Raw genomic sequence first — 27,959 nt, 5'->3', positions numbered from 1 at the left:
TACAGACAAAAAAAAAAAAAAAAGAAAGAAAACAAAGAATGATACATGTATGCATGCGTGCATGCATGCATACATGCACGTATGTACGTATGTATAAATTTGTCACACGCACCTTGAAAAAACATTCTCGTCGACGGCGTGGAAAGCCGCCTGTTGTAGTTCTCTATCGGACTCTTTCGATCTCTTTCTCTCTTTTTTCTGTCGCTCCCCGCTCCGAAAGCTTCGAAAAAGAGAAAAAAGACAAAAAAAAAAAAAGAAAGAAAGAAATAGAGAAAAAAAAGAAAGGAAGAAAGAAAGGGGAAAAAAAAAACGGAACGAACGCAAACGAAATGTCAGTGTGGAAGAGATCGTAACCATAGACGCGTGCTAATTCTCGCGATGTACGTTGTTAAGATTGTTTATTATCAAGTCACGATGGAATTCGTCGATCGTGAGACAAGAGACAATTTGAACAGGTAACAATATAAAACGTTTCTTTTTTTTATTGTTGATATTTTTTTTCCCTTCTTTTTTTTTTTCTTCTTTAATCTCGAATAATATTGTTTTTTGTTCGTAAATTATCAAAATATCGTACGTCTTTTTTTCCTCTCGTCGTCAAATTATTCTGATCTTTACCATCGAAATTGTTTACTTTTTCTTCTTCCCGTTTCTTTTTTCGTTTGTTTGTTTTTTTTTTTTTTTTCTTTAATTATTTATTTTTCATTCGTTTTTATTCGCAAAATTCATGAAGGACGAAAAACGCATTCGAAAAATATATCGATGATACTCGAAATTGAATATTGAGGTGTTTTTTTTTCTTTCTTTTTTTTATTCTTTTGTTTTGTTTTGTTTTATTCCAAGGAGTACTTTACTCTTTACTTTACTACTTTGAAGCGTAGGTGGTTCTTCTTTTTAAGTAGGTAATACTAGAACCCTTCACTTTGGTTGATGCATTCTATTAATAGAATCACTATTGAAATTTCAGATTGTAAAAAAAAAAAAAAAAAAAAAGGAAATAAGTAAAAGAAGACACGATAAAATAAAAGTAATGAGCAAACATTGACTCCTTTTCAGAATTTCACTCAAGTTTCTTTGTGCAAAGAAATACTAAAATATAGTAAGTACCTGTAAGGGAGAAATCGGTGCAGAAGACTACTTTTCGAGTCTCCGGGGAAATTGCGTTGGAAAATTTCGACGGCTCATAGATATCTTTATTGTGGCAAATCTCTCAGTGAATAAAAAGATTTTCCGTATAGAAATTTATTCCCGTTTCACTTGAAACCGAGATTTTATAATAAAAATCATTAAAACTATTTATAAAGAAAACAGTTTACACGCTTCTCCGCATATATATATATATATATATATATATATATCCATAAATTATATAAAATTCATCATAATATTTATTTACCTACATCGTATCATGTGAAAGTGGAAAAAATGATTTTTATCTTAATGATTTCACATGATCTCTTGCGTTCTCATTTCTTTCATATACATAATAATAATAATAAGAGTCTTTTTACTTACGTATTATACGTAAAATCTAAGATCATTCAATTTTACATTTCAATTTTGAAATCCGAGAAGAGATTGAAATAGATTTTAATTTTAATCGTAAGAAACGATCTAGAGTTATATTTTTCTTTCTTTTCCTTTTTCTTTTTCTTTTTCTTTTTTTTTTTCTTTTTTTCTTTCTTTCGTCATTCGATCTAACTCACATCGATAAAAGTCCACGAAATATTTTTTCACGCTTTGCACAATGACTTGACTAAAATCACATCGATGATTTATTGATATTAAGATTTAGAATCAATTTGTATTCATTTGCAAAAAGAGAATCTTCTCGTTTACGTAATAATGAGTTCGTTAAACGACGTATACATCTGCCAACGATGTTATTTTTTTATCATAGTAAAGGAAGACAAATGATTACATAAAGGAAGATAGTGTCAGTGGGTGGGGTTGTGGAGGGTGAGTAGGAAAAGGTTCAATGGGAGAGTAAGGAGGGGTAATGGTGGTGCAGTAGTGATGGTAGTAGTGGATATCTTTCCAAGCGTGAAAAATATTAAGCTTGATAGATAGATTAAATAAGAACAGGTTCTTTCCGAAGATCAAAAGCGTATTAAATATATCTAAACTTTTCTTTTTTCGTTTCGAAAAACTTTTCAGTTCGTGATGTTTCTATATAATTTTTATAAACCATTTGTGGGAAAACATGTTTTTATTTCCAATGACCAACGATAACAATGGTATAATAAGCACACACACACAAACATATATATATATATATATATATATATATATATATATATATATAACTAATATGAAAGTTGTAAGATTAAAATCGTATACTTTAGTTTACTTTACTTTACCTTATTTACTCGAGAGATCGAATGAATTAGATTAAAATCTTTGTCATACGTACAATGTAAATATGTATGTAAAACGGAATGACAATCGTAAAACTCGTCGAACTGGTTTTTATGATAATCGAAGTCTAGAAAATGTATATGAACGAGCGTAACTTCACGTCTAATCCAAGATTTTATTGTCGACATGTTTTGTATTATTGATATAAAGAAGAAGAGGAAGAAGAAAAATAAAAGAAACAAAAAGAGAGAGAGAGAGAGAGAGAGAGAGAGAGAGAGAGAGAGAGAAAGAAAATAATTTGACGAGAGCTAGATTTCAATCGAGATTTTAATTCTAGAAAAACACACCTCCGACTGTGTCATAGAGAGATATCGATGGGTTCGAATAAAGTTTCTTTCAATCTCGGATTACCTCTTGCTTTCACATTTGGTTTCTGATAACCATTAATTTCTCTCTCGAGTGGTTCTCTCTACGATAAAGTGCGGCTCGGTGACCACGTGGAATCCTTAATGACGTTTCGAGTAATCGAGTTTAATCGTCTTGTACCGAACTTCCTAATTGCTTCTTCAAAGATCGAAAACTTCGTATAATTCGAGGAATAAATTTTCGAATCGTTCGACAGAATTTTAGATATAGTAATTCATCGAAGCGAGACGAAATTATCGCCGATTTGAACAACCGATTTCTGAACTTACTCCGGTATATATATATATATATATATATATATATATATATATATATGACGTGATCGATAAATTTTCTAAAATCTATAATACGATAAGAAAATGTTAAAGGGCGTTCGCATTAAATCGTGTGGCAATAGTCGTTGCTGTTATTAATCAGTTTGAATTTTTTTTCTTTTATTTTTTTTTTTTTTTCTTAATCTTTTCCTTTTCTTTTTTTTTTTATCAGGCCTAATTCTAAACGGTTAAACGTCAAGTTAAAAAATATATGTTTCTCGTGTGCATGCTGATTTTTGAACGATCGTAACTCGTAAATCACAGGCTGCACATAGGCCGGACTCCACGACTCTCTACTACTTGTACCTTTGCTGCCAGGTGATTCAAACGACGACAGGTGAAGGGTCATTTGGGTTCTTCGAGTGTTACACGTGACTATAGTACATTCGTTTCGCATGGAACACTGTGGTTACCCCTGACAACATCGTGATTCATCGTTTCGAAAGGGAAACAGTGGGTAGGGTGGTAGTGGTGGTGGTGGTGGTTGGTTGCCTTACTTCTGTTTTCAGTTTGTTCCGAGTAAGCACGCGATATCGAGGCTCCCTTTTTTATATTTTTTTATCGTTACATCGAGACTGATTAAACAAAGATAAATCTAACGAATTGATCTCTCTCGATGTATTGTCTCTGTTCAAAAAATCAAAAAAGAAAAGAAAAAAATAGAAAACAAAAAAGCAAAAAAGCAAAAAGGAAATATACCAAACGGAGAGACCTCGAGAGATCGATTTATTATTGATTGTGATCTTTCGATTTGCAAATTTAATTTCGACACAATACACGACGACCTACTAACGAAAAAATTATCCACGGTTCTACTACAGGTATCGTACTTTCAACAAAATATCTCAGTTCTGTACTTTCAATGAAAATTTAAATTTCGCCGGTGGGAACAGTTTATAACCCGTGTCTTGAAAATATTAAGACGTATGTAAGTATAAAAAGTGAATGCGTTTCATTAACCCGTCATAGAAAGCGTGCGATATAAGCGATTAAATAGACGGATGAATGTCTGACGTCGTTTGTACGCTATACGAATATATATATATATATATAGATAGATAGTTAGATAAATAATTGTCGTCTTTCTTAATAAGATTTTCACGTTCCATAAAACGATCTTCCTTAATTCTTCGCAAAAAAAAAAGAAAAAAAAAAGAAAAAAAAAGAAGAAGAAGAAAAACAAAGAACCTATTTTTATCTCAGATCAATGTAACGATCATCCGATTTATCATTAGAACGTATCAAAGTATACGAAGCAATTAAGAAAGTGATAAAAGTTAACGTAATCCTCCTTTCTTCTTAATTATGACATTATGGAATAGCAATGAGGGCTATGTATGTTTGTGTATATAAATTTGATCAGATTTTAATTGACAAAACTGGGTAGAAAGATTGGAATGAAATGATACAAAAGGATATTAATTATAATCAATGCTAATTAATGGTCGTTTCTCTTTGCGAAAATATTAAATTTAATGTAAATGAAAATTATTTAATGTAGTTACTAGAGAGAAAGAGAATGAGAAAAAAGATAGATAGATAGATAGATAGATAGATAGTGAAAGAGAGAGAGAGAGAGAGAGAGAGAGAGAGAGAGAGAAAAGAGGGAAGCTAAAAAAGAAAGAGAGATATGTGGTATAACGAAATGGATACTCGAGATGAAGTGTAAGGGGAAAAAAAAGAAAAAAAAAAAAAAATAAAGAATAGAAAGAAAAAAAAATGGAAGTAGAGTGACACGTAGGAAAGTGTCGTATCTTGTACAGAAGTAGAAGAGTAAATGGCACCCAGCATGAGTGTGTTATAGTTACTTTCTTATTCGTGGTTTCGCGTGACGTTGGCCACTAGAGAGCTTTTCGATTCGTTGAACATGTTCGTTAGATATATATATATATATATATATATATGTATGTATGTATGTATGCACATTTACATATGTACCATACATACATACATACATACATACATGTACATCGAATGAAAGAAATTTATAGTGAATCGTAAGAGACATTTTCGATTCCTTCTTCCTTCTTTAACGAACCAGTAAATTTCTTTCAGAATATATTAGAATAAGACGTCGAAAGAAAAGAAAGAAAGAAAGAAAAAGAAAAAAAAAAAAAAAGTAAGAAAGAAAGAAAAAAAAGAGAATGAAGTATAACAATTAAATATTCATCGACACATCTCTTTCTCTTCCTTCAAAAGATATTTTTAATTAACGAAAGAGGAGGCTCTTCTATATTTTTTTTTCTTCTTCTTCTTTTCTTTTTTTTTGTTTTCGTTTTATTCTCTCTCTCTCTCTCTCTCTCTTCCTTTTTTATTTTTTTATTTTTTTACCAACATAACCACGCTGCTATACGATTCACAAGCGATTTGTTAGAAAAGTGGGACAAGAGTATGTATCTTATTGTTAGTATAATACTATACGAATATCTTCCGAGCCAATTAGAGTATCCCGTTCGCTAATTATCCATATTCCCCTTGCGTCTCTTTCTTTACCGTTGTACTTATATAAATATCTATTTTGTACTAATTACTAATAGAGAAAGAGAGAAAGAGAGTAATTTATACTACTCTTGACTTTATTTCATGGCAATTGCTTTGAATTATTATATTATAATCATTTAATGATTGTTATGAATTATTCGATAAATTATACTGATTATTACAGCACTATAGACTAACAAAATTTACGATAATTGGAACGTTGATTTTGTTCCAGGAAATGAATGGAATTATTTCTTGAATAAGAGAGAAAAAAAAATTGAAAAAAAAAGAGGAGAAAAAAAAGAAATAAATAAAAGTAAAAAAAGAAAAAGAAAATCGTCATAGGCGATAGTTTAAATTTAAAAGTACGTCGTGCGTCATGCTCGAATTAACACAGACCAAACGACGTTTTCTGCTTAGCACAAATCCGATTTTCACCTCGGAACTCGAATGGAAAATATGCGTCGTGAATACGATAGACACGGATCAACGTCGTCGTTCCGCATGCTGCTCTCCTGTCCTTGACACGGTGTCAGGTTTTTTTTTTTTTTTTTTTTTTTTTAAATATCCTGAAAACTGTTAAGATATATCGGTAAATCTGGTTTCAAGTAAGACTATAAGAATAGGATAAAAAAAATCTAAAAATAAATGATTGTCATTAATTTCCGATAGATTATAAATTTGACTTTCCTTCAAAGGAATTTCCATTTATCTATTACGAGAATCCATTTATTTATTACGAGAATTCGAATTAGCGTATTTCTGAATGTTCGATTATCAAAGACTCGAAATTTCACAGAGAATAAACGAAACTTGCGAAAGATTTACGATAATAATAAACAAAAAATTCGTACCTTTTCTTACGAAGTAATATACAATGGTTTAATTTCGACATTGTCGTTTCTATTACGCTACTGACGATTTATATTTTTATTTATTGCACTTAAAGTTTTTGCTTATTTTTTTCTTTTTTTCAATTTTCTTTTTTAATTTTTCTTTTTTTTTTTTACGGCTTAGGAAACAGGACTGATAGGATCCCACATTGAAAAGATAACGTCAAATTTTACTTTACGATAATAATCTTAGCGCCGAATATTTTATATTTTATTTGTTCGAACGTAAAAATAAGTACCTGTCTCTCTCTCTCTCTCTCTCTTTCTATAAACAAATAATTTCGACGTTTGAACGTGTCCTGTGATGTAACGAAAAAAAAAAAAAGAAAAAAATAATAATAACAAAAAAGAAAAAAAAAAAAATAGAGAAAAGTAAAAGGAAGAAAAAGAATACCCTCGTATTATTATACATAATACGTTAATTGTGAGATGATTCAGGGATATTGAATAATAATACATAAGATTATTTAATTTATCGATTCCTCTCGTCGACGTAATGCAAGTAACGCTCACAAAGGTGGTCCTTGTTAAAACAGACAAATGTGGCACATGGCCACATTTAAATATTCGACCCTCAAAGACTCTCATAGTTAACCAACAATGATTCCATGAGTTTCGTCGACCTTCGACATTGAGTATGGTTGATGCCCGTGACACGAGACCAGTCAATGTCTAGAATAATTATATGTTATCTGTGTCCTCTCTCCCTCTCCCTCTTTCTCTTTCTCTCTTTTTCTTTCTCTCCTTCTTCTTCTTCCTCAAATATTCACCTTTTAACGAAACATTTCTTAAATGATTTGTCAAATTAAAAAAACAAAAATCAAACAATTCGATTCAATCAATTATACCGAATTAACACGAACGATTTTATTTGTCATTACGTCATATCCAACGACCTCAATTTCAAATGGATTTTAAAGCTTGTCATGAATGCAAATAAGAAAATCGTAATCATTTAATTCTCTATTTATGGTAAAATCCTATGCGATTCTATCTATCGTACCTATAACCCATAAATGCTATTTTATATAGAGGTTTAAACAAAATTCTACGATAATCTAGAGAAGCAACCGTTAATACTTTAAATCACTACTTTGTATGTGAGAGCATTAATCCTTTTGGAGTTTTGGTCTTTGAGAATGAAATACGAGATAAGTCCTTTGAGATGATTTTATCCGATCGAGGATTAGAACCACACGAGAGAGAGAGGCAGAGAGAGAGAGAGAAAGAGAAATAGAGAAGGATCTAAAAAATGAACATGTTTATTTTACCGTTAAATGTACAAAAAAAAAAAAAAAATAAAATATGAATAAATAAATGTTACAAACGTAAGTTTTATAGGAAATTGCTTGGCTTCTTTTTTTCTTTTTTTTTTTTTTTTTTTTTTTTTACGACCATTCGATAGGACAGAATTAATATCAACTTTCGTTAACCGTAATCGTTGTTCCGTGGCAAGTAATGACGTCATGGGGCTAAGGTACACCCTGACTACTCCCACCAGAAAATCGACAATCGGTGATGGCAAATAACATGGTATACGATTCTGCTGGTAGCAAATACAGTATACGTGTAGGCACAAATATATACAGATACAAACGTAGGTATTAGTATTGGTGTATGACGATGGACAGGTGCACAAACGACGACGACGACGAAGACGACGATGATGACGACGACGACGACGACGACGACGACGACGATCGTTCGAGCTGCTTACAACGATATCCGTCAGTCGATCCGCGAACGAGAAAGTGAAAAGCCGGTACTCCGTTCGAGATCGAGAGACAGATCACCGTCATCTCTCATCGACGATCGCGAACGAGAACTCTTAAAAGAGTACCTCGTTAAACAACACTAGTCAATTGTGTAGTACATCAATCGAATCTTTTTTCTTATTTCTTTTTCTTCTTCTTTTTCTTTAACTTTCGAATTTAGATATTAAACTATCGATTATTATCGGTCAAGTGCGAGAGAGAGAGAGAGAGAGAGAGAGAGAGAGAGAGAGGCAGATTAAAAGAAACGGTGAGATTACGATTTAATTTGCTTTGTTAATTACGTCATTATTTCTTTCTTTCTTTTTTTCTTCTTCATCTTTTTTCTTTTGCTCTTTTCTTTTCTTCTCTCTTTGTTTTTTTTCCCCTTTCGTTCTTTCTCTCTTACTTTTTTTTCGATCTTAAAGCAAGTGTCAAGTTTTTCGAAAGCTACATAAAAATCATTGCCTTCGTTAATATGTTATTACGAGATTATTACATTGTAAGATATAACGTTCGTATGTATGTATGCATGCATGTATGCATGTATGTATGTATGTACGTATGTACGTCTCGTATGTTGTCAGCCATTTTGTAGATGAATTCATTTCATCGAGATAATTTTCATTAGATATAATGTAAAATTTTCCTTTCGTTTTTTCTTCTTCTTCTTTTTTTTTTTTCTTTCGTGCGTTTCGTCCGAAAGAAAAAAAAAAGAAAAAAAAAAAAAAAAAGAAAAAAAAATGATTAAAATCTTTCAGCGGATAACGATTCAAAGGGTAAATCGTTTATAAAGGAATAAAGGGATCTATTATTAGGGATAATTTTCTCTTTATTGGATGTTATATTTTCTTCTTCTTCTTTTTTTTTTCCTTTTTCTTTCTACATACAATGAAAAACGTTGCAACGCTCGTTTAATTTAAAATTGATTTCCTCGAATTAAAATATCTTCCTATCGAGTTAATTCAAGACCTTCGCCGTTTGACTTTTCGAAAGAGCAAAAGCTACATACGTACGTAGTTACTGTATACGTTCACCTAAGGTCTCTCTCTCTCTCTCTCTCTCTCTCTCTCTGGGATGTCAAGTATCGAACGTTCGTCGAAACCACTTGAACTTCTTCCGGTCTACTGTCATAGGATATTCCTATCGCGTTTCGCTGTGCCCTCGTGCAGTTGTTAACCGATCGGTCAACTGCAATGACAATGTTCGTTTGTTCAAACGGAAATAGAAATTCATTTTGATTCTCAAGGAATACTCTAACGTACCGTTAATATTATATCCTTATAAGTACTGCACGTAACCACGATAAAAATGAATCCTTTGATGTAAGAAAATTTCTGACGGGATTATAAAATTTGCTAAGTTTTCGAAGTTTCATCGTATATTTCATTAATCGATATCTAAAAACTTTAGTCACGTATAATCAAAAGACTTGAAAAAGGAGAAGGAGGAGGAGGAGGAAGAAGAAGAAGAAGGTCGTCGAAACGAACGTCGAATCTCTTATCAATTAAAAAGAAAAAGAAAAAAGAAAAGAAAAAAAAGAAAACAAAAAAGAAAAAAGGAAAATGTTTATCCGTTGCAGTCTTAAAGGGATTGAAAGTTGATCTATAGTCTTCGTCGTAGTAAGAAAAACGATTCGAATATCAATAAGATTCGTGCAAAGATCGAAGCGAACATAGGTATTCCTTCGGATTTTTCTTCTTCTTCTTACACTTCGGCTTCGTTTAGAATTAATTAAGATTCAACGTTGGTAGATCAAGCTCGTTGATCCATTGACATTTTTTCCATGGAAACGATTCGTGGAGTAGACTCGAATGAAAGAAGAGAAAGAGAAGAAATGAAAAAGGAAAGAAGAAAAAGAAAAAAAAATCTATTTCCTTCTTTAAAGGGTAAAGAGAAAAACGATTGAATTAACGACAATGAAAACAATTGTATGTTAAAATGTTCAAATCGAAATCGATGCACGTTCAGAGATGAAATAAAAAAAAAAAAAAAAAGAAAGAAAAAAAATAGAAAAAAAAGAAAGAAACGAGAGAGAGAGAGAGAGAGAGAGAAAAAGAAATACATCCTTTAACAAATACACAAAGGCGTTATATTTGTATAATTCATTAGCGTATGAGTGATAGTCTTTGAGATCTTTTTTTTGTTTCTTTTCCTTTATTTTTTCTTTTAATTTAAGAAGGAAAATCATCATAAAACTACCGTTTTGATTTATTTCAATGTCATTCGCGATACTTGGGGAAAATGAGGAACGTAAATAAATTTGTTGGCAGTTAAAAATAATGATCAGTTCTCTTTTTACTGAAAACTGACACGACGAATATCATTTAAGGTAAATTTTTCCTAACTCAAGTACGACGATTAAAAAAAAAAAAAAAAAAAACAAAAAAACAAAAAAAAACAAAAAAAAAAAAAAATAAAAATTTGATATCCCAAGATTCTCAAACACAAGCGCAGCCTTTAAATCTTAAAACGTGTGCGCTTAAATCAAAAGATCGTTTGGAGGATGATGATCGAGATAAGGAATGATAAGTTTACGTAACGATACGTCGTGCTTAGGCGAACACAATGAGACGACGATACGCTCTTTGCTTCTCGACTTCAAGGATTTAAGGAGAGGAAGAGAGAGAGAGAGAGAGAGAGAGAGAGAGAGAGAGAGAGAGAGAGAGAGAGAGATAACGATTTCATATTACTTTTTTTTTCCTTTTTTTTCCCTCCTCCTTCTTTCTCTTATTATTATTTTCATCTCTGTCTCTTCTTCGTTGGATTCATTAAAGTCTTCCTGTTTGCATTGATCTATTATGGTCGCTTTGTCACGTTTCATCATATAATGATTTACCATGAAAAAGATTTATCCGATTAAAAATGACGATCGATCTTACGTTAATTTCTTTTTTTTTCTTTTTTCGTTTTCTGTTTTTTTTTTTTTCTTTTCTTCTTTTTTCCTTTTTCTTTTTCTACCATCTTGTCCCTTATATCGCGACCATAAGGTTTTTTTCTTTTTTCGATCGATGAAAACGGGAAAGACTAAATTGAATTTATCGATCCGAACGACACGTCGGATGTCATTTTAATCGTACGAGAGTTTATTGTCGGGATGATGTCAAAAAGAAAGGACGAAGTCGATCGTGCCGGTGTATTTCCTTGTCGTCTGAGAAAAGCTTTTCTATATATATATATATATATATATATATATATATATATATATATATATATATAAAAGAAAAGGAAAAGATCGAAGCTATCGATCGTCTCGCGAGAGCCTTAAAACAAGCAACGAAAAGAAGAAGAAGAAGAAGAAGAAGAAGGAGGAGGAGAAAAAGAAGGAAGTAGGATAAAAGTGCTTCGAAGATTTTCTGTAATCCCTCACCGTGCGAAGAAAACGTTCTCTTTCTGCGATAAGAAAAGAAAAGAATCCTTTTCTTTGTGTTTAGCTGTGATGCCGCGAAAAAGCACGCCATTTCTTTCATTTCTTTTAGATCTCAATTTACGGTACCATAATGAACGTTACTTCCAACAGCACTTTTCGTCGATCGTAAGAACTTAAAAAAAAAAAAAAAGAAAAAAAACAATCGAAAAAAAGAAAACGAAGAAAACAAAAAACAAAAAAAAAAAAGAAAAAAAAACGCGCAATCGTACCTCATAAATTTTACCATCACGTTTGTATCTTTCTTATTTATTTTTTCTTCGTATCTCGTATATCGATCATTGATCTTCCTTTGAATTATTCCACTAACGATTTATTCGTATAATTACATTAAGTCGATCATGCTGATACGAATTCTTTCGTAGAATTTTTATATGTATTTTTTTCTTTTTCTTTTTTTTTTTTTTACGACTCGTCTCCAACATAAATACATACATACATACATACATACATACATATTAGAATCATCACGAAGGAAGATGTACAATACGATGACGTCATTTTCTTCAACCTTACGCTCTTTTAATAGATCTTATCTGATCTTTCGTCTCATACGTAATAATGATAAACACAACAGAGACGTGCTTATTGAATGACCGACCGACGCGTGAAATTCTCTTCTTATAAATGAAAACCTTTCTCGTGGTAATATAATCGATTGACGCAAACGAAACGACAAATATAAGTTTTTAATGTGAAAAGAGTTGAAATAATTTTCTCTCTCTCTCTCTTTTCTTTTCTTTTTTTTTCCTCTTTATGGCCACTTATTCATATTTCAATAACATTCTGTTACAGACTTGGTAAGAAAGGAATTAACACTTTGTTTTGTTTCTTTTTTCTTTCTTTTTCTTTTTGTTGCTTTTTCTTTTTTCTTGACAATTCGCAAAATGAACAACGTCAGAGACGTTAATCCAATAGTAATTTTCATAACCGTCAGTACACGAAAAAGCGCGATGATGATAATGGACGTTGATATATGCCAACGTTGCGTGATACTTTATTGATTAGAAGTATACCTAAGAATGGCATGAAAATTTTTTTTTCTCTTTTATCGCATCTCTCACTTTTTTTTTTTTTCTTTTTTTACAAACAACATATATTTGTAATTATTAAAATTTATCGTATATGTTGTTCGGGAAAACTTAATACCTACCATTAATGGACATCTTTGTAATTAGTTTTATTATAGAATTAAAAACAATACGAATAGAAAAGTTCGTTTGTAATGTATAAGCGTGAATTGCACGTATATTTTATATATCGCTCGAAAAGAAAAGAAAAGGAAAAAAAAGAAAAAAAAAAAAAAAAAAAAAAAAAAACAAAAACATCGAACATTTATTAGTTTCGGTTTAAAGAGCAAGGATCGTTAGCTTCGGATACGGTACAATTGATAATTAAACAATTAACTTTGACCCTTTACAAATCTTCTACGTGACTAATTTTTTTCGTTGAAGCTTTTAAATCGATATCTTCGAGAGCGCGTAATAATTTCAAAACAAAAAAAAGAAAAAAAAAAAAAGAAGTAATTTTATCGATGATTACGTAAAGCGAAATACTGAGCGTTACTGATTTAGGTTTTACGTTTTTCAAACGTGCCCGGAGCATGAATTTGCAGCGAGATAAGCACGTTGCAATAATAAAATCTACTATTACTCTCTTTCGGTTCGATATGATTTAACAAAGAAAAAAAAAAAAAGAGAAAAAAAAGAAAGAAAAGAAAAAAAAGGGAAATAAAAGCAGGAAATTATGCAACAGAATACGAAAAATCAAATAAAAAAAGAAAAGAGATATGAAAAGGGAATCAACAAAACAAAAAAAAAAAAGAAAACAATAATAAATAAATAAACAAAAGAGAAAAAAAAAAGGAGAAAAAAGGAAAAAAATCATTATACGTATTTGATATATTAAATGTTTGATCTCTATATCGAGATTAATTCATTATCGACAATACATCTGCATACGTACTTAGTTACACTGTCGTACTTACAACCTTTTATTTCTTTTTTATTTTTTTATTTTTTCCTTTTTCTTTTCTTATTTCTCTTTTGCAATTGTCTATCGGAATTGAAGCGAGACCAATAATCGGGGATAATATTTGACATTTGATTTGTTATGCGAACATGCAAATCGTATAAAATGTTGAAAAGATAAATGTTTTGTTTTTACTGTGTAACAATTCCTCTCCTTCAAGCTGAAATAATTTTATCGATGATACAACGAAAAGGATAAACAACAAGGGATAAAAAAGAACTATGGATAAACAAAAATATTTTCACCTCGTCCTACCCTTTCATTTAATCTCTTCCTTCATTCTTTTTTCTTCTCTCTCTCTTTTTTTTTTTTTTTTTTTTTTAGAAATTTCCAAAGCGTAAAGAAAAAAATTTTAACATGTTATCTTTCAATCGACAATTTGTCATTTCATTTTAATTTAAAGAATGAACATGAATTCGTTCTTATATGTCGTACATGTATATATATATATATATATATATATATATATATATATATATATATATATATATATATGTATATATGTCGACAAAATATTATAAGGAAATAAAAACTAAATCGAGACATTCGTTATGATTTATTATTAGCGAGGGAAACCGTAACGAAACTAATGGTAACCAATCAACCCAGGATAGACGGAAATTATTGAAACGGACGAGGAGCCTTGCGGTAATATCGGAGGACGAAACACGTCAGGAACGTGAAACACGACATTTTCAATTAGGAGAATCGACCTATGATCTACCCAGAAGGCATCAGTTGATACCAAGGGCTAAATTGATCGATCGGAATTCTCTTAAGGATAGGTGAGTCAATTTATCGTTGACTTTCGATCAAACGAATATGACCTTCGACAGACAGCACAAATACTTTTCTTTTTCCTTTCCTTTTCCTTTTTCTCTCTCTCTCTCTCTCTCTCTCTCTCTCTCTCATATTCACAAGTAATAATAACTTCATCGTAAGAGTCCAAAGTATTCGATCGAAAGGATGATAAAGTTTTTTTTCTCTTTCTTTTTTACAAGCGGAAAATATATAATATGTTTACAATATCGATACAAAAGTCTAGTGTGTGTTTTCTCTCTCTCTCTCTCTCTCTCTCTCCTCTTTTTTCTTTCTTTTTTTTTTTCTTCTTATTCTTCTTCTTTTTGGCGAGATTCGAAATATAAATTTTATACTATTCCACCTTATAAAGGATAAAGAATCTTTTATAATGCACCTTAACAATTCTCATTTCAGGCTCTACAAGAGTCAGCAACATTTGTCAGACTCTTACGACAGATTTAACGAGGTAAAGTCTGGTTATTCACGATCGACCTGCGGACTTCACTCGATTCCACCTATTCTCTCCTCTCTACCGAATCCATTGACATATGTGCGAACAACAAATCGTTCTAATCCGGATCGCCTCAATATCCTCGATTGGCCCGAACCACCGAGACGTTATCGAAGTGTACAAACATTGGATACTGTCAGCGGATTGGTGGATATTGTCGAAGATAATTGGCCCATCGAAGGCAATCGTAGTATCGATTGTATCTATACTCAGGTAAATCGAATCGATCGATCGATCGATCGAACGATCAAATATTATAAAAAAATCTTTTGTAATAAACTTCTTTGGCTTTTAGAATAAATTTTAACAATTTTATATTTAGCACTTCGATATTCTATCTTTTTAAAATAATTTTCTACTACCACTTAACTCTAATAAAAGATTAAACGGGTTTTAACATGAATATTTAATTCAATGATTAACACCTCACGATAAAGCTCTAAGTAGAAGTTTTAACGTGTTAGGAAGCTACATGTCTCTCTATCGATATTATCGACTTTGAATTAATGTATAATAAGCTTAAGAAACATACTGCGTTGGCTTTCCTTCTCAAAGGACGAACGTACTAATCCAACCCGTCTTTGTGCCATTTCAAATTCATGATTTCCTTAAACGAGGTCAACTTTGAATGCTGCTGTTCAGAATCTCTCAATTGCGGAAACGTACCGATGTATCTCTTCTATCTATCTATATATCTATCTATCTAACTATCTATCTACCTATCTACCTTTAGCATCTACTTGTGTATATCTCGACGAGAAAAGAAAAAAAAGAAAAGAAAAAAAAAAAAAGAAAGAAAAGAAAAGAAAGAATGCAAAAGAAATGCAATAAATTTTTACCTTTCGTCCTTTGTATTTATTAATCTTTATCAAAGCTTTTTTTTTTTTCGTTCCTACTGGCACTGGTGCTGGTATTGTTGATGCTTTCGTTGCTGAAGTTTCCCTTTTCGCATTTCGATTTTCGATATTTTATTAAATCGCGAAAGATTTTCGAACGGTCGACGGATATCGCAGGATATCGGTGGGTGGTTGATTGGTGGAGGGTTCAAAAAAAAAAAAAAAAAAAAAAAAAGAGAGAAAAAAAAAAGAAAAAAGAAAAAAATCTTTATCTTACCGAAGCATTGCCTATATCGTAGGTCAAGCGCAAGCGCAAAGAACATCGCAGTTTGGATAGCATACTATTCGAGGACGAGAGCGAGTTGGAATATTTCGACGTACTTAATCTTTTGCCGTTGTCGAACGTACGATTGGAATTCGACGAGGAGGACGCGAGGAATAATAATTTATCTGATATAGAAATAAAAGGGGATAATGATGTTTCATGTCGACGGGAACAGAAATGCCATGAGGAATTGTCCACGGGGCACGAGGAGAAGGTAAACGTTAAATGCAGAAACGTGACGGACGAGGAGAAATGTAAACGTCACGCTACGACTAAGCCGGAAATTGTTACGATCGAGAAAGACGAAGAAGGAGACGAAGAAGGAGACGAAGAAGAAGAAGAATACGAAGAAGACGAAGAAGAATTGGAAGAGGAAGCGGAAGAGGAAATAGACGAAGAAGATTTCAAATCGAACAAGTGGGAATCAAAGGGTGAATTATCGTCGGTTCTTTTAAAAAGACAGGATCAAGGTGAAAATAGTCCGGAGTCATTGCAGAATTTAGAAAACGAGAGAAATTTGGTAATTTCAACGTCGACCAGCGACGAACAAGGAAGAAGGAAGGACGATAGATCGTCATTGTTGTTGAGAATTGATCCAGATAATTGTAGATCGGATTTGATTTTGGTGACATCTAGCGAAGAGAATATCAATCGGAAATTAAGTGAAAGCGAGGAGGAGGATTCTACGACAATTTGGATTTCGGATAACGACGAACAGGAACAGGAAGAGATGTCGCGCAGACCTCAGATCCTTAAAGTGGTTGATAACGATGTGACGAAAAGACCGCATCATCGTCGTTCAATCGAAATCGATATTCATGACGAGGATATCACAAGTTGTGAGGTAGCCCAAGACCTTAGAAAGGAATATAAAAAGTCTTACGAATCTAAAACGAAATCTGATAGAAGTAACGATGACGTCGATGGAAATTTGACGATTCATGTATGTTCAATAATCGAAATTGATGATTTGTCTATTCTTAGAAGCTATTAGAAAGTAGTCTTGATTTTGAATTTTCTATACATTTTTTGTCTTCTCTCTCTATCTCTCTCTCTTCCTCTTTACATATATATATATATATATATATATATTTTTTTTTTCCTTTTTCTTTACTTCTCTTTTACAGAACGTCGTCTCTCAAGAGGAGAAACCAGGATCCGCGATAGAAAACATAAAGAACGTGTTCGAGAATCATACTTTCGTGAAAGCTGTTGGAAAGACTAAACAGATAGAAGGCAGATTCGAGAGAATAGTTAAGGAGACGTCTAACATACTTGGCAAAGCTTGTAACGTGGTAAAGGGTAGCTTAGGTTTTGAGGCTCGATCAGAAAGTTCTGATCTTGGCTTGGGTTCTGAGATCGAAACTGATACGAGAAGAAGATCGATAGACGACGGGGATCCTTCGAGTATAATCCGTACCAAGAACGATGTTACGTTGTGCAACGAGAATGATGGGAAAAAACTTTACAGCAATTTAACGAGATCGAAGAGTTGCGCGGACTCGATCGAGTCACCGAACGATACTCAAGAATTCGATCACGTTCGTTACAAGATCGTTAAGTCGAACGTATTCAGTAAAAATATGTACAGCAGTGCAAGAGGTGACGTCACGTACGACGGTCTAATGCAGTATCTTCGAGAGTACTCATTCCAGGAACTTCTTTTGGATAACAACGTTGTTATCATCGAACCTGTACGAGCAGAACCAATCGAAAGAAAGTCATCTAAGAAGACGATTGGAAAGGGAAGATCAGATCCAATCAGCAAAATTTCTGATATGACACAAAAGACGACGGATGATACTGAAAAAGAAAATAATACTAATGAAAAGTGCGAGGGAAATTGTAAAATCGTTAAACAATCCTCGATAAAAAAACATTTCTTTTATCATCCTATAAGAGTTAATCGAGAATTGATAGATGAAGAATTACCTGATCCCGATACGGTTAGAAACGTTAGACGTATGTTCGAGGATACCTTAAGGAAGAAAAATTCAACCGAATTGGGCGTCGACAGGGATTGTAAAAATAGAAAGAGCGTTAGCATGAAGGATCTCACTAGTATCGATTCGGACTCTCGTTTCGAGGAAGTATTGGAAAAGGATGAAGAAATATCCAGGTACGTTAACAATTTTAATATCGTTTATCGATAATATTAACGACCTTTCTTTTTATCAATTTTTCTCGATTTTTTCCCCTTTATTATTTAGATGTTCCAGCCGAGCTAAAGATCTGACCAGAATGTTCGAAAGCATGGAAAAGTCAACTTCCTCGTCCGTATCAATAATTGGAAGCAAGGATGAATCTGATTCGGGTGTTAATCGAAGCGAGTCAAAAACAAGAATATTAGCACAATCGTTCGAAGCTAGAAGCGGGCATAGCTCGCCGTGCGATTCGAATTCGTCGAAGAACAAAGTTTCACGAAGTTATCATCAGCAGCATAATCAGCATCATCATCATCATCATCATCAGCAGCAGCAGCAGCAGCAGCAGCAGCAGCAACAACAACAACAGCAACAGCAACAGCAGCATCATAATTGGGACACTGGAAGTGTTAGTTCAGGTGTTTCCAGTGATTATCCTGACACGGATCCTGGTAGTGGAGTTCAGTGCACGTCCTCGGAGGACGAAGATTGCCATTACGATGACGATGGTTTGGACGAAAGTGGACCAGGTCATTACGTGTCACAAGATGTTTTGAAAAAAATACGTGAATGTGGTACATCGGTAACCTATTACGGTGGCAAAGTAGTAAACACATGTAACGGACCGATTATATCGCCTTTGATTGAAAATAGATTAAAAAGAATCGATCGGACGACGAACGATTATGTTAAATTTAAACTCGTTAAGAGCAACTCATGCGACAGTAGGCTCGAACTTACCGGTAGGCTTGTTGAAAGGCAATCAAGAATTACAAATCGAAATGTGACGCCTGATCTGAGACAATGTACAATAGCGGAGACCCCAAGTATCGAGATTACTAGTATTGACGCTAAGGATAAGGATGAGGAAAATATAAGAGAGAAAAAAGATCTTATCGAAACGAAAAGAGAACCACCTGTCGTTATTGGATTGGAACCAAAAAAAGATGAGCTAAGGGATATTACGAAACTCTTTAAGGCCGATTTCAAGATAGGAAATTACGAAGATACTAAATCAACTTTTCATCCTAGATTTAACGAGAGCGCTTTGACGAGGTGGCAGGTGAACGAGAATCATTTGAAGAACGGAAGTGATTTTGGAAAGATGGAGTTTGAAGAGTTTGAGGTACTCGAAGATAGTCTAAATGGAATGGATAATCAAAGTCAACGTTTCGAGGCCTCTTGAGATATACGGGTTAGGCAATATTTTCTCATAGATCAATCTTCTTCTTCTTCTTCTTCTTCTTCTTTTTCTTCTTCCTCTTACTCGAAGGGGTGTGTCTATGATCAAAAAAAGGAAAAAGAAGGAACAATAAAAAGAAATATTCAATCCAATGTTCTTCTATAAAGTCATATATGTGCGGGGAAACAAAAAGAAAAGAAAAGATATGTAATATTTAAAATGTATATTTGATATTTTCGTTGTGAGAAAAAGAATAAAGAAAGAAAGAAAGAAAAAAAAACCAAACAAAACAAAAGAAAGAAAAGGAAAAAAAAATATCATTTTTGCTCTCGCATAAATATAACTATAATGTGTAATATTTCAATTTTACAATCAACGGTCATTGCTAAATTATCAAATTCGAATAAATTTTCATGATTGTCACGAAATATAAAAATTTATGTGAACGTAAATGTGCGACGAAACATTAGAGACAATATCGAAGAAATTTTCAACGAATTATTAGCATATTTATTTTGCGACGATTAAAATGCCGTCCAAATGCATCGTAACTCTGTCGTTATACTAAAAGTTATTATAATACAAGTTTAACATCATTCATTTAGTTTATCTTGATTAAGATTAGCGCTAGTCCCGATGATAATCAATTGTAATAAAAAAAATTTCTACACATTTGTTGTGTCTACAATCGTATTTAAATTATCAACTTTTTCTTCTATTCGATGATTAAATAAAAATCTTTCCCATCATTGATATAGCATTCGTTCTTTTACAAATAGAACGATATCCATCCTACGAAAAAAAAATATTATCGCTTATCTTCGTCCAAAAATTTTTTTTTATATTTTACGAATTCGATGAAACAAACAATTCGATCGTTCAATTTCGAGTAAAGAAATAGGTCTAAGGAATAGGGCAAAAGTTTTCTTTTTTATTTTTATTTTTTTTTTTGAAGTGATTAAAAGAAAAAAAAAAAAAAGAAAAAAAAACGGAAATTCGATTACTTTTCTTCGAGATTTTTTAAGCTAATTGTTTCTGTTTTCCTTTTATTTTTTTTGTTTTTTGTTTTTTGTTTCTTGTTTTTTTCGTTCCCTTCTTCCTCAGAGTGTAAAGCTACAAGGTTAGAAAATTTTTTGATCCATCCTATATGAGAACGAAAAAGGACGCGAAGAAAAAAATGGGGGAGGAAAAAAAAAGACGATAAGATAGGCTCTCTCAGAGCTTAAGGATAATATTTGACGATAAAATGGGAATAAAGGATATCCATTATCCGGCATGGAAGTTAGCGACGTTGCACTTTTTGTAGAGTAGGTCAGACGATGTAAAATTAATATCCACGAAGATTTACTTACCTTTAGGAACGATGATGTTATATGCACCTCTATATGAACGGTATGCGAACATTTCGAAATTCCAGAAAATTGATTCTCGGTGATGCCTAAATCGTAATGGAATATTTTTTTTCTTTCTTTTTTTTTCTTCTAAACTTCGTAATCCAATTACTTCTCGAAATATTGACCCTTATACTTTTTTTTTTCTTTTTTTTTTTTTTTTTCTTTTTTTTCATTTGCCGTAAAGACAGATCGAATTTGCTCGTATATTTCTTAAGAAAACACAATGAATTGTGGATTGACCTGCGAAGGAGTGGCAGGATGAGGGGAGGGAGATGGCTGTTGAGTGGGAGATAGAAAAGGAAAATCCATTTTCTTAGCGAACTCTCCTGTGATTTGTTACTTGTACAATGTAAAGCTGAAAAGGAAACTTGTAACGTTCGTACTATTACGATAAATCTTCTTAGAAACAATATAAACGGAATATATATATATATAAATATAAATATATATATAAATATATATATATATATCGTAATAATATTTTTATGAATATATGAAACTTACCAGATGGTTCAGTGACGGATGTCGCAGTTATGTTCTCCCTTTTGTCCTTCGTAGCGGTCGAGGCATGAGTATTCTTCATGAGAATCATAGTCAGATTTGGTTCGAACGATCTCGCCGTTATTGATATGTTTCTTTGCGAAAAGTGCCACCATCTTTTGCACCATGTTTCCTGTAAATATATTGAAAAGGGTAATTCGAATTAAATTTATTTATTTACGTGATACAATATTTACGATAAATACGTCGGTGTAATAAAAGGTATATTAATTTCAATCAAACCACCCACACACACACACATATATATATATATATATACATGTGTGGTGTACGTGTGTGTGTGTGTGTATGTGCGTGGATCTTTCTACATTTTTTTGAATACACTAAGAAAATATTTTTCCCGTACAGGTTTGAATTCAAATTGGAATCATGTAATATGCGTTGAATATCGATCTGTGGCTTTAGGGCTGAAAAAAACTTCACGTCTTCCAATGAAACTTTCATAGAGAACGAACGTTACTCTATACGTTTACGAGAAACTCGAGAGCTGGTAAAGCCTCCACGATATGATATTTTCTTTTGGTCTCTCTCGTCATCTATGATTATCTCTTAACGGAACGAGAATACCGGTAGTATATATGCGTACATAACTTTGCAATTTTTCTGTAAGAAAAAGAAAAGAAGAAAACAAAAAGATAAGGAAAACGAAAAAAAAAAAAAGGAAAAGGGAAAAAACTCCCCCAGAAAAAAAAGGAAAAAAAAAAGAAAATGATAAAATCAAAAAAAGAATATACATATTTACTTGTTACGGTATAAATGCATATGCTATGCGTCCCTTTTGTACTCTTATATAAATCGTATAGTTCGTTTATTAACGATACGACATGCGGGCCTTTCATCACAAGAAATCGTAAAATCAATCGAATCTTTTTTTTTCTCTCTCTTTTTCTTTTTTCCATTCTTCCATTTCTCACATTTTATCCCCTCTTTTTAGACTTATACAAAAAAGCTTCTTTACTTACACTTCAAACAAACATCACTCAGATGTAAGCTACGAAACAATAGTCGAACATCTAGTCCGTAAGTGCAAATAAACTATACAGTTAGGGATAAATTCAAAAATAATATTTGACCGTAACATTTGTTTTTCCAATATTTTCTTTTTCTTTTTTCTTTTTTTTTTTTTCTACCCACTTCATCTATCGAACCCTGATCCTTATTCTTTTTTTTTTTTCTCCTTTATCCCGATATCACGTCCCTTTTTATCTCATGATCTCTAATCGATTTCATATATTCTTAAATTACTCGATCTTTCGTTCCAATTCCACTCGTCCCATTGAATGGAATTTAATAAATAAAATCTTAATATTTAAGCATGACACCGACAAACAGTTCGTTCCTTCATCGTGTTCAAATACCGATTTCCAAAGGAAAAAGATCAAAATCCAATAAGAATTCTAACAATTCGTATTATTCTCACCTTAGAAACTGATATATATATATATATAAATTATAATATACAGAATCTCCAAACAAAAGTGTTCACGAGAATTATTACGAAATCTAAAGACTTCTTTCAAAAAATCCTGAGACGTCATTTTTTTTTTATTGAAAGTTAGCGTAAGAGAAGCTCCATTATGTAAAAAAAAAAAAAAAAAAAAATTCTAATATATTTAGATCATTTCGAATGATTAATCAAAAGTAAAGTCATCGATTAAATTATTTCATAAAATGATTGGATTAATAATTTTTGTATTTTATTATTTCGTTATTCAATATAATAAAACCCCATATATTTACCGCATTACATTGCAGAATGTTCGACGTACCAAATAGAAAAAATTTCATTATTGCATGGTGATATGCATTCGACGATAAATATTTCGAATATTTAATAAAATAAAAATTGTTTTTCAATGTGAAACTCGAAATGCATTTTACTGAGAAATATTGATGCGAAAATAAAAAAGAAAATGAAAAAAAAAAAAAGAAAAAAAAAAAGAAATAAACACCGTTGTAAATAAAATTGTAAGTTCTTTCGAACGACATGCCATTCTATACCGTTTTCGTCATTGATGAATTTTAAGAAGATTGTGTCTTCTCTCCCTCGGTCTCTCTTAGGATATCACTTCAAATGTAAATAAATATATCGCAAAGACGAGAACAAAAATTTGTTCCTTAAAAATGAAATTGATTTGTCTGTTGGGGATTTATCGAGAGAAAAGAAAAAAAAAAAAAAGTCACTATATTTCACGATAATCCTGATGGACACTTTCCATTTGGACGCACTACATTATCGAGATAAAAGTTTATCTTTTCTTCCTATCAGATAATGAAGCGTTCATATGGATTTGTGGATACGGTTAAAATCATATTTTATCCGTTCGAAAAATATTCTTGAGAGAATTCTACATCGTAAGGAAATCGTTCGTTTTAATATGGAACTCGGTATGTATAAAAAAAAAGAAAAAAAAAAAGAAAAGGTCGATCGAAAAAGATCTCGAATAAAAAACGAAATTCGATTTAATTCGATTTAATTCGATACCATAAAGCCACTTATACGATCCAAATAATTTCTAATGGCTTCTTTGAATATGGAAATTTTAAGAGCTACTTAAAATCTAACTCGGAACTGTTACCATGTACATTTAAGTCCACCTAACGATCCATCTTTCTACTTTACGAACGATAGGCTGTTTTTCTAAGTATATTTGAATAAGGGTTGGGAATATATTAGATATACTCGTATAACACCAAAAGGGATATTTAAATTGTGCCAACGAAGGCTATTATAGTAATATACTCAAGAGAGAGAGAGAGAGAGAGAGAGAGAGAGAGAAGAAAATGTCATTGAAAATTCTATTCTGAATTGGGTTAACCTCGTATAACAATCTTTTACCGATCTTCTTGAATCGAGAGACATTTTCTACGAAAGGTAACGAAGTATCAGTCTACGTGAACTTTGTTTCAAATGACGGCAGATTTTTTTTCTTCTTTTTTTTTTTTGTTTTTTTCTTTTTTTTTTGTTTTCCGTGACGTCGAGAACGAACGCCATCGAATGGCGAGGTAATTTTATTGACCTATAAATCATTCGCTCGATCTTAACGATCCTCGCTCGGAAAAAAAAAAGAAAGAAAGAAAAAAAAAACAATACAGAAACAAAAGATAATTTTATTGTCGAGGAAAAGATTCGCAAAAGTTTAAAAAATGTTCACGAACCTGATTGGATCCTATCGTTAATATGATTACCGTGCACTGACCGGAATGAGATTTCAAAATACGATTCTACTATATATATATATATATGTAGGTACGTATCTCTATTGTAAAAGATACATCTCTGTTCTCACACTACCTTAGTCGATCCCATTTGTCCTATTTTTCACATTCGTACTTTATCGTTCTGTAACAAATCACAACCTCTTGTTTCATACTCTCATATCTCTTGACATCTCAATTTCCCGTTATCAAAACTTTATATTTCTCGTTATATCATCGTAGATCGATATTATTAACTTTAATAGAATTTGTTCCTTTAATCATCCTCTACCTTCTAGATTATCAATTTCCCAAGATTATTTATTCTAGGAGATTATTAACTTATTTCCTCGCGTGTCGTCTTCATCGACTAATTATAACTTAGATAACTAGAATTCTACACCATAACTCAAATAAATCTTGGACGCAACTCAAAGATACCATAAGTAATGAGATTTTTTTTTTTTCTATTGTTGATTTACATTTGCACTGTGCTAATGTAAATAAGAAAATTTTAATTTACACGAAGTATTGTATTTATGTAGTATTCTCTTGGTAAGAAATGTTCTCATAGTTTACTAGATACATACATACATACATGTATATATATATATATATATATATATATATATATATATATATATATATATATATATATATATGAATATATATATATATGAAATTAAACTTTACAAATTTGCAAGCTAATCAACAGTAACCACAAATAATATTTCATCTTCTTATTAGATTCAAGTGGATATTATATCACGTTAAAATGCAAATACCATAACAAGAATTCCAATCAATGGAATATCTTACGATAATTATAGTGGCACGTTATCCGTACAGAAATTTCATTCCTCGATTACAATGCTATTTGCATTTCCCATTTCACGATTGTCAACTAATTCCAAAATAATGAGTATTAGCAAACACAACGGAAATTCGTTCACTATCCTCCTTCGGACACAATCGAGATGTCTTCATGTAAATTAATATTAACACATTTGATATAAATTATTGCGAGAATGAAAAGAAAAAACAAAGAAAGAAAGACAAAAAAATTGTAAATTTTAAAAACAAATACAAAAAAAGAAAAAAAAAAAGAAAAAAAAAGAAAAAATTAATAAAAAACGTTCAAACAAATGCAGATGGAGCTATTGGTTGAAATAGCCATTGGTATTCTGAATTTTCATGAGAAGTTGTTTTAGAAACGCCTAACGAAGCAATGTATATTAATGTTAAAAGTACAAGTACCAAGGTTTCTTTTCAACATTTCGATCTCGAGTTTTCACTGGCAAGGTCATATAAGCCACAACCTTTATAGAATATGCACCATCCATTTACGTTCTATCACAATAATGTTACAAGATTCGATCTATGTATGTATGCATGTATGTCCTTAACATTATTTCGTTCCCATAACAAATGTAATTTCCTCCTTTTCCGTCATTTAAAATTATAAATAGGTTTGCACTCAACAATCCATTAACAATCACAATGAACGAGTTCCCTAAGTAATATTAGTTTATTTCCACTTTTGACTTTTCCATTTTCTACATTTAATCATCGATTATCTAAATTACATGTATAAATCTTATAAAATTCTATTATAATTAAATAATAATAGTCGATAAATAAGGCGTATTCGAAATAATAATTTATTTATTCTTTTTTTTTTATTTATTTATTTATTTACTGATTTATTTATCCATTTATTTATTTATTTATTTCATATATTTTATATATTTTGCTTTATTTATTGATTCATCAAATTTCCTACGATTATATACGTTTAAGGAATAAATTATTTATTATGAAAAATTTGCATAAAGCAATCAATGACGATATCGATTAACTATAATTATCGGTATATCCTACGTAATTCATTTCCAATGCTTTTACGTTAAGAGAAAGAATATGAAGCTAATGAAGGAGTAAATGTTTAAAACGTTAGTTGCTATGCTAATATACAATAATAAGTTTGCATAAGTGTAATAGATGTGATATTTGCGCGCAAATAAAAAAGGGAATGAGAGAGAGAGAGAGAGAGAGAGAGAGAGAGAGAGAGAGAGAGAGAGAGAGAGAGAGAGCAAACAAGAAGTTCCAGTTCATTAATTGAGTTCATTGTTAAAGAAAACGAGTATATTTTCGAGAGTACTTTTAAATCTAAGTGATATGGAGACGGTAATTCATTTGACTCGTGTCTTTATAAAGAGTATAATTACTGAAAGGAAAGAGAGTGTGAGAGAGAAACAAAGAGAGTGAGAGAGAGAGAGAGAGAGAGACTAGAAAATTATATAGGAAGAGGTTTTACCCAATACGCCTGCACGAGGACGTTCGATCAATCGAACGAGTAATTGGCCGTTCGTTTATGGGTCAGTCGGGTAAGCAAACATATAGGGTGAAACTGTTAGTACCGGCTGGTAAAAAAAGTAAAAATAAATGAACCAATATTGCTCCTTCCCTCTCTCCTTCCCAACCTCTCTTCTCTCTTTCTCTTTCTCTCTCTGATCGTGAATTACTCGAGTAAACAACAGTTTTGTTTTGTTTTGTTTTGTTTTGTTTTTTTTTTTTTGTTAATTTTAATCATCCCGATTTCATCGCTCGTTAATGGTTATTAACCCTTTTTCTCTCTTTCTCTCTCTCTCTCTCTAACTCTATCTCTAAACGATGTTAATTAATTAAATTTGAATTCATTAAAATAATTATATCACGAAAGTTGGACGAGCGTATCAAATTGCATTGAAATATGTCTAATGTCTATCAATGATTCTTTAGATTCTTGATTCACATTGAATGACTGTACATCAATGATTCATCAGCTTAATAACGTCAATTCCTTGTTCAATATAAACGTAAAAAATTTTATGCGAATATTTATGCGTGCATATATATATATATATACATATGTATATGTATGTATGTATATGCATATATATATTTACACAACCGTACGAGTAAAGATAATAATGATGAGCATGAACACGTTATTGGGCAAAACACATTTATTTATACGAACGATTCAAATTATTAATTGTTAATAATAATAATAATCCATTTGGAAAATTTATTATGTCGAGAAATTATTTAGAACTAACGCGAGAAATCAATTTTTCGCGTGTAACAAACAATACGATATGATCGAAAGATAAGATATCTTTCCATCTCTTTTATACCTATCACATTTGTTATAAAATTTGTAAAATTTTATATATCCAAAAAAAAAAAAAAAAAGAAAAAAAAAGAAAAAAAAAGGAGAGATGATAAATGAATGTTATATTGTTAAGTGACACTCTTGCCTTATCCCATATCATCATATAACATT

At 31.6% G+C, this 27,959-nt stretch overlaps 2 protein-coding genes across 9 annotated transcripts in view; one reads left to right on the top strand and one right to left on the bottom strand.

Annotated features, from left to right (window-relative positions):
- LOC124422433 (probable serine/threonine-protein kinase kinX) overlaps positions 1–20,231 on the top strand; it is a 22,971-nt gene extending 2,740 nt beyond the window's left edge. The window contains exons 1-6 of one of the 4 annotated variants that reach the window (XM_046958840.1): positions 272–455; positions 14,245–14,463; positions 14,894–15,203; positions 16,126–17,094; positions 17,279–18,270; positions 18,362–20,231. In XM_046958840.1, coding sequence (XP_046814796.1) covers positions 379–455; positions 14,245–14,463; positions 14,894–15,203; positions 16,126–17,094; positions 17,279–18,270; positions 18,362–19,481 — 3,687 coding nt within the window. In that variant the 5' untranslated portion in view covers positions 272–378 and the 3' untranslated portion in view covers positions 19,482–20,231. Of the gene's footprint in view, positions 1–271; positions 456–8,537; positions 9,546–11,996; positions 12,448–14,244; positions 14,464–14,893; positions 15,204–16,125; positions 17,095–17,278; positions 18,271–18,361 lie in introns of those variants that run through there. The other 3 variants (XM_046958842.1, XM_046958841.1, XM_046958839.1) reach the window with 3 other exon arrangements.
- LOC124422434 (calcium uniporter protein, mitochondrial) overlaps positions 1–27,959 on the bottom strand; it is a 52,753-nt gene that overhangs the window by 11,770 nt on the left and 13,024 nt on the right. For 2 of the 5 annotated variants that reach the window (XM_046958844.1, XM_046958843.1), the window contains exons 3-4: positions 21,377–21,545; positions 113–220 (exon numbers count right to left, since the gene is read on the bottom strand). In XM_046958844.1, coding sequence (XP_046814800.1) covers positions 113–220; positions 21,377–21,545 — 277 coding nt within the window. Of the gene's footprint in view, positions 1–112; positions 221–15,829; positions 16,075–20,830; positions 21,228–21,376; positions 21,546–27,959 lie in introns of those variants that run through there. The other 3 variants (XM_046958847.1, XM_046958848.1, XM_046958845.1) reach the window with 3 other exon arrangements.

This window comes from Vespa crabro, chromosome 3 (assembly GCF_910589235.1).
Source record: "Vespa crabro chromosome 3, iyVesCrab1.2, whole genome shotgun sequence".
NCBI classification, from domain to species: Eukaryota; Metazoa; Arthropoda; class Insecta; order Hymenoptera; family Vespidae; genus Vespa; species Vespa crabro.
This window is presented reverse-complemented; position numbering and strand designations above follow the sequence as displayed.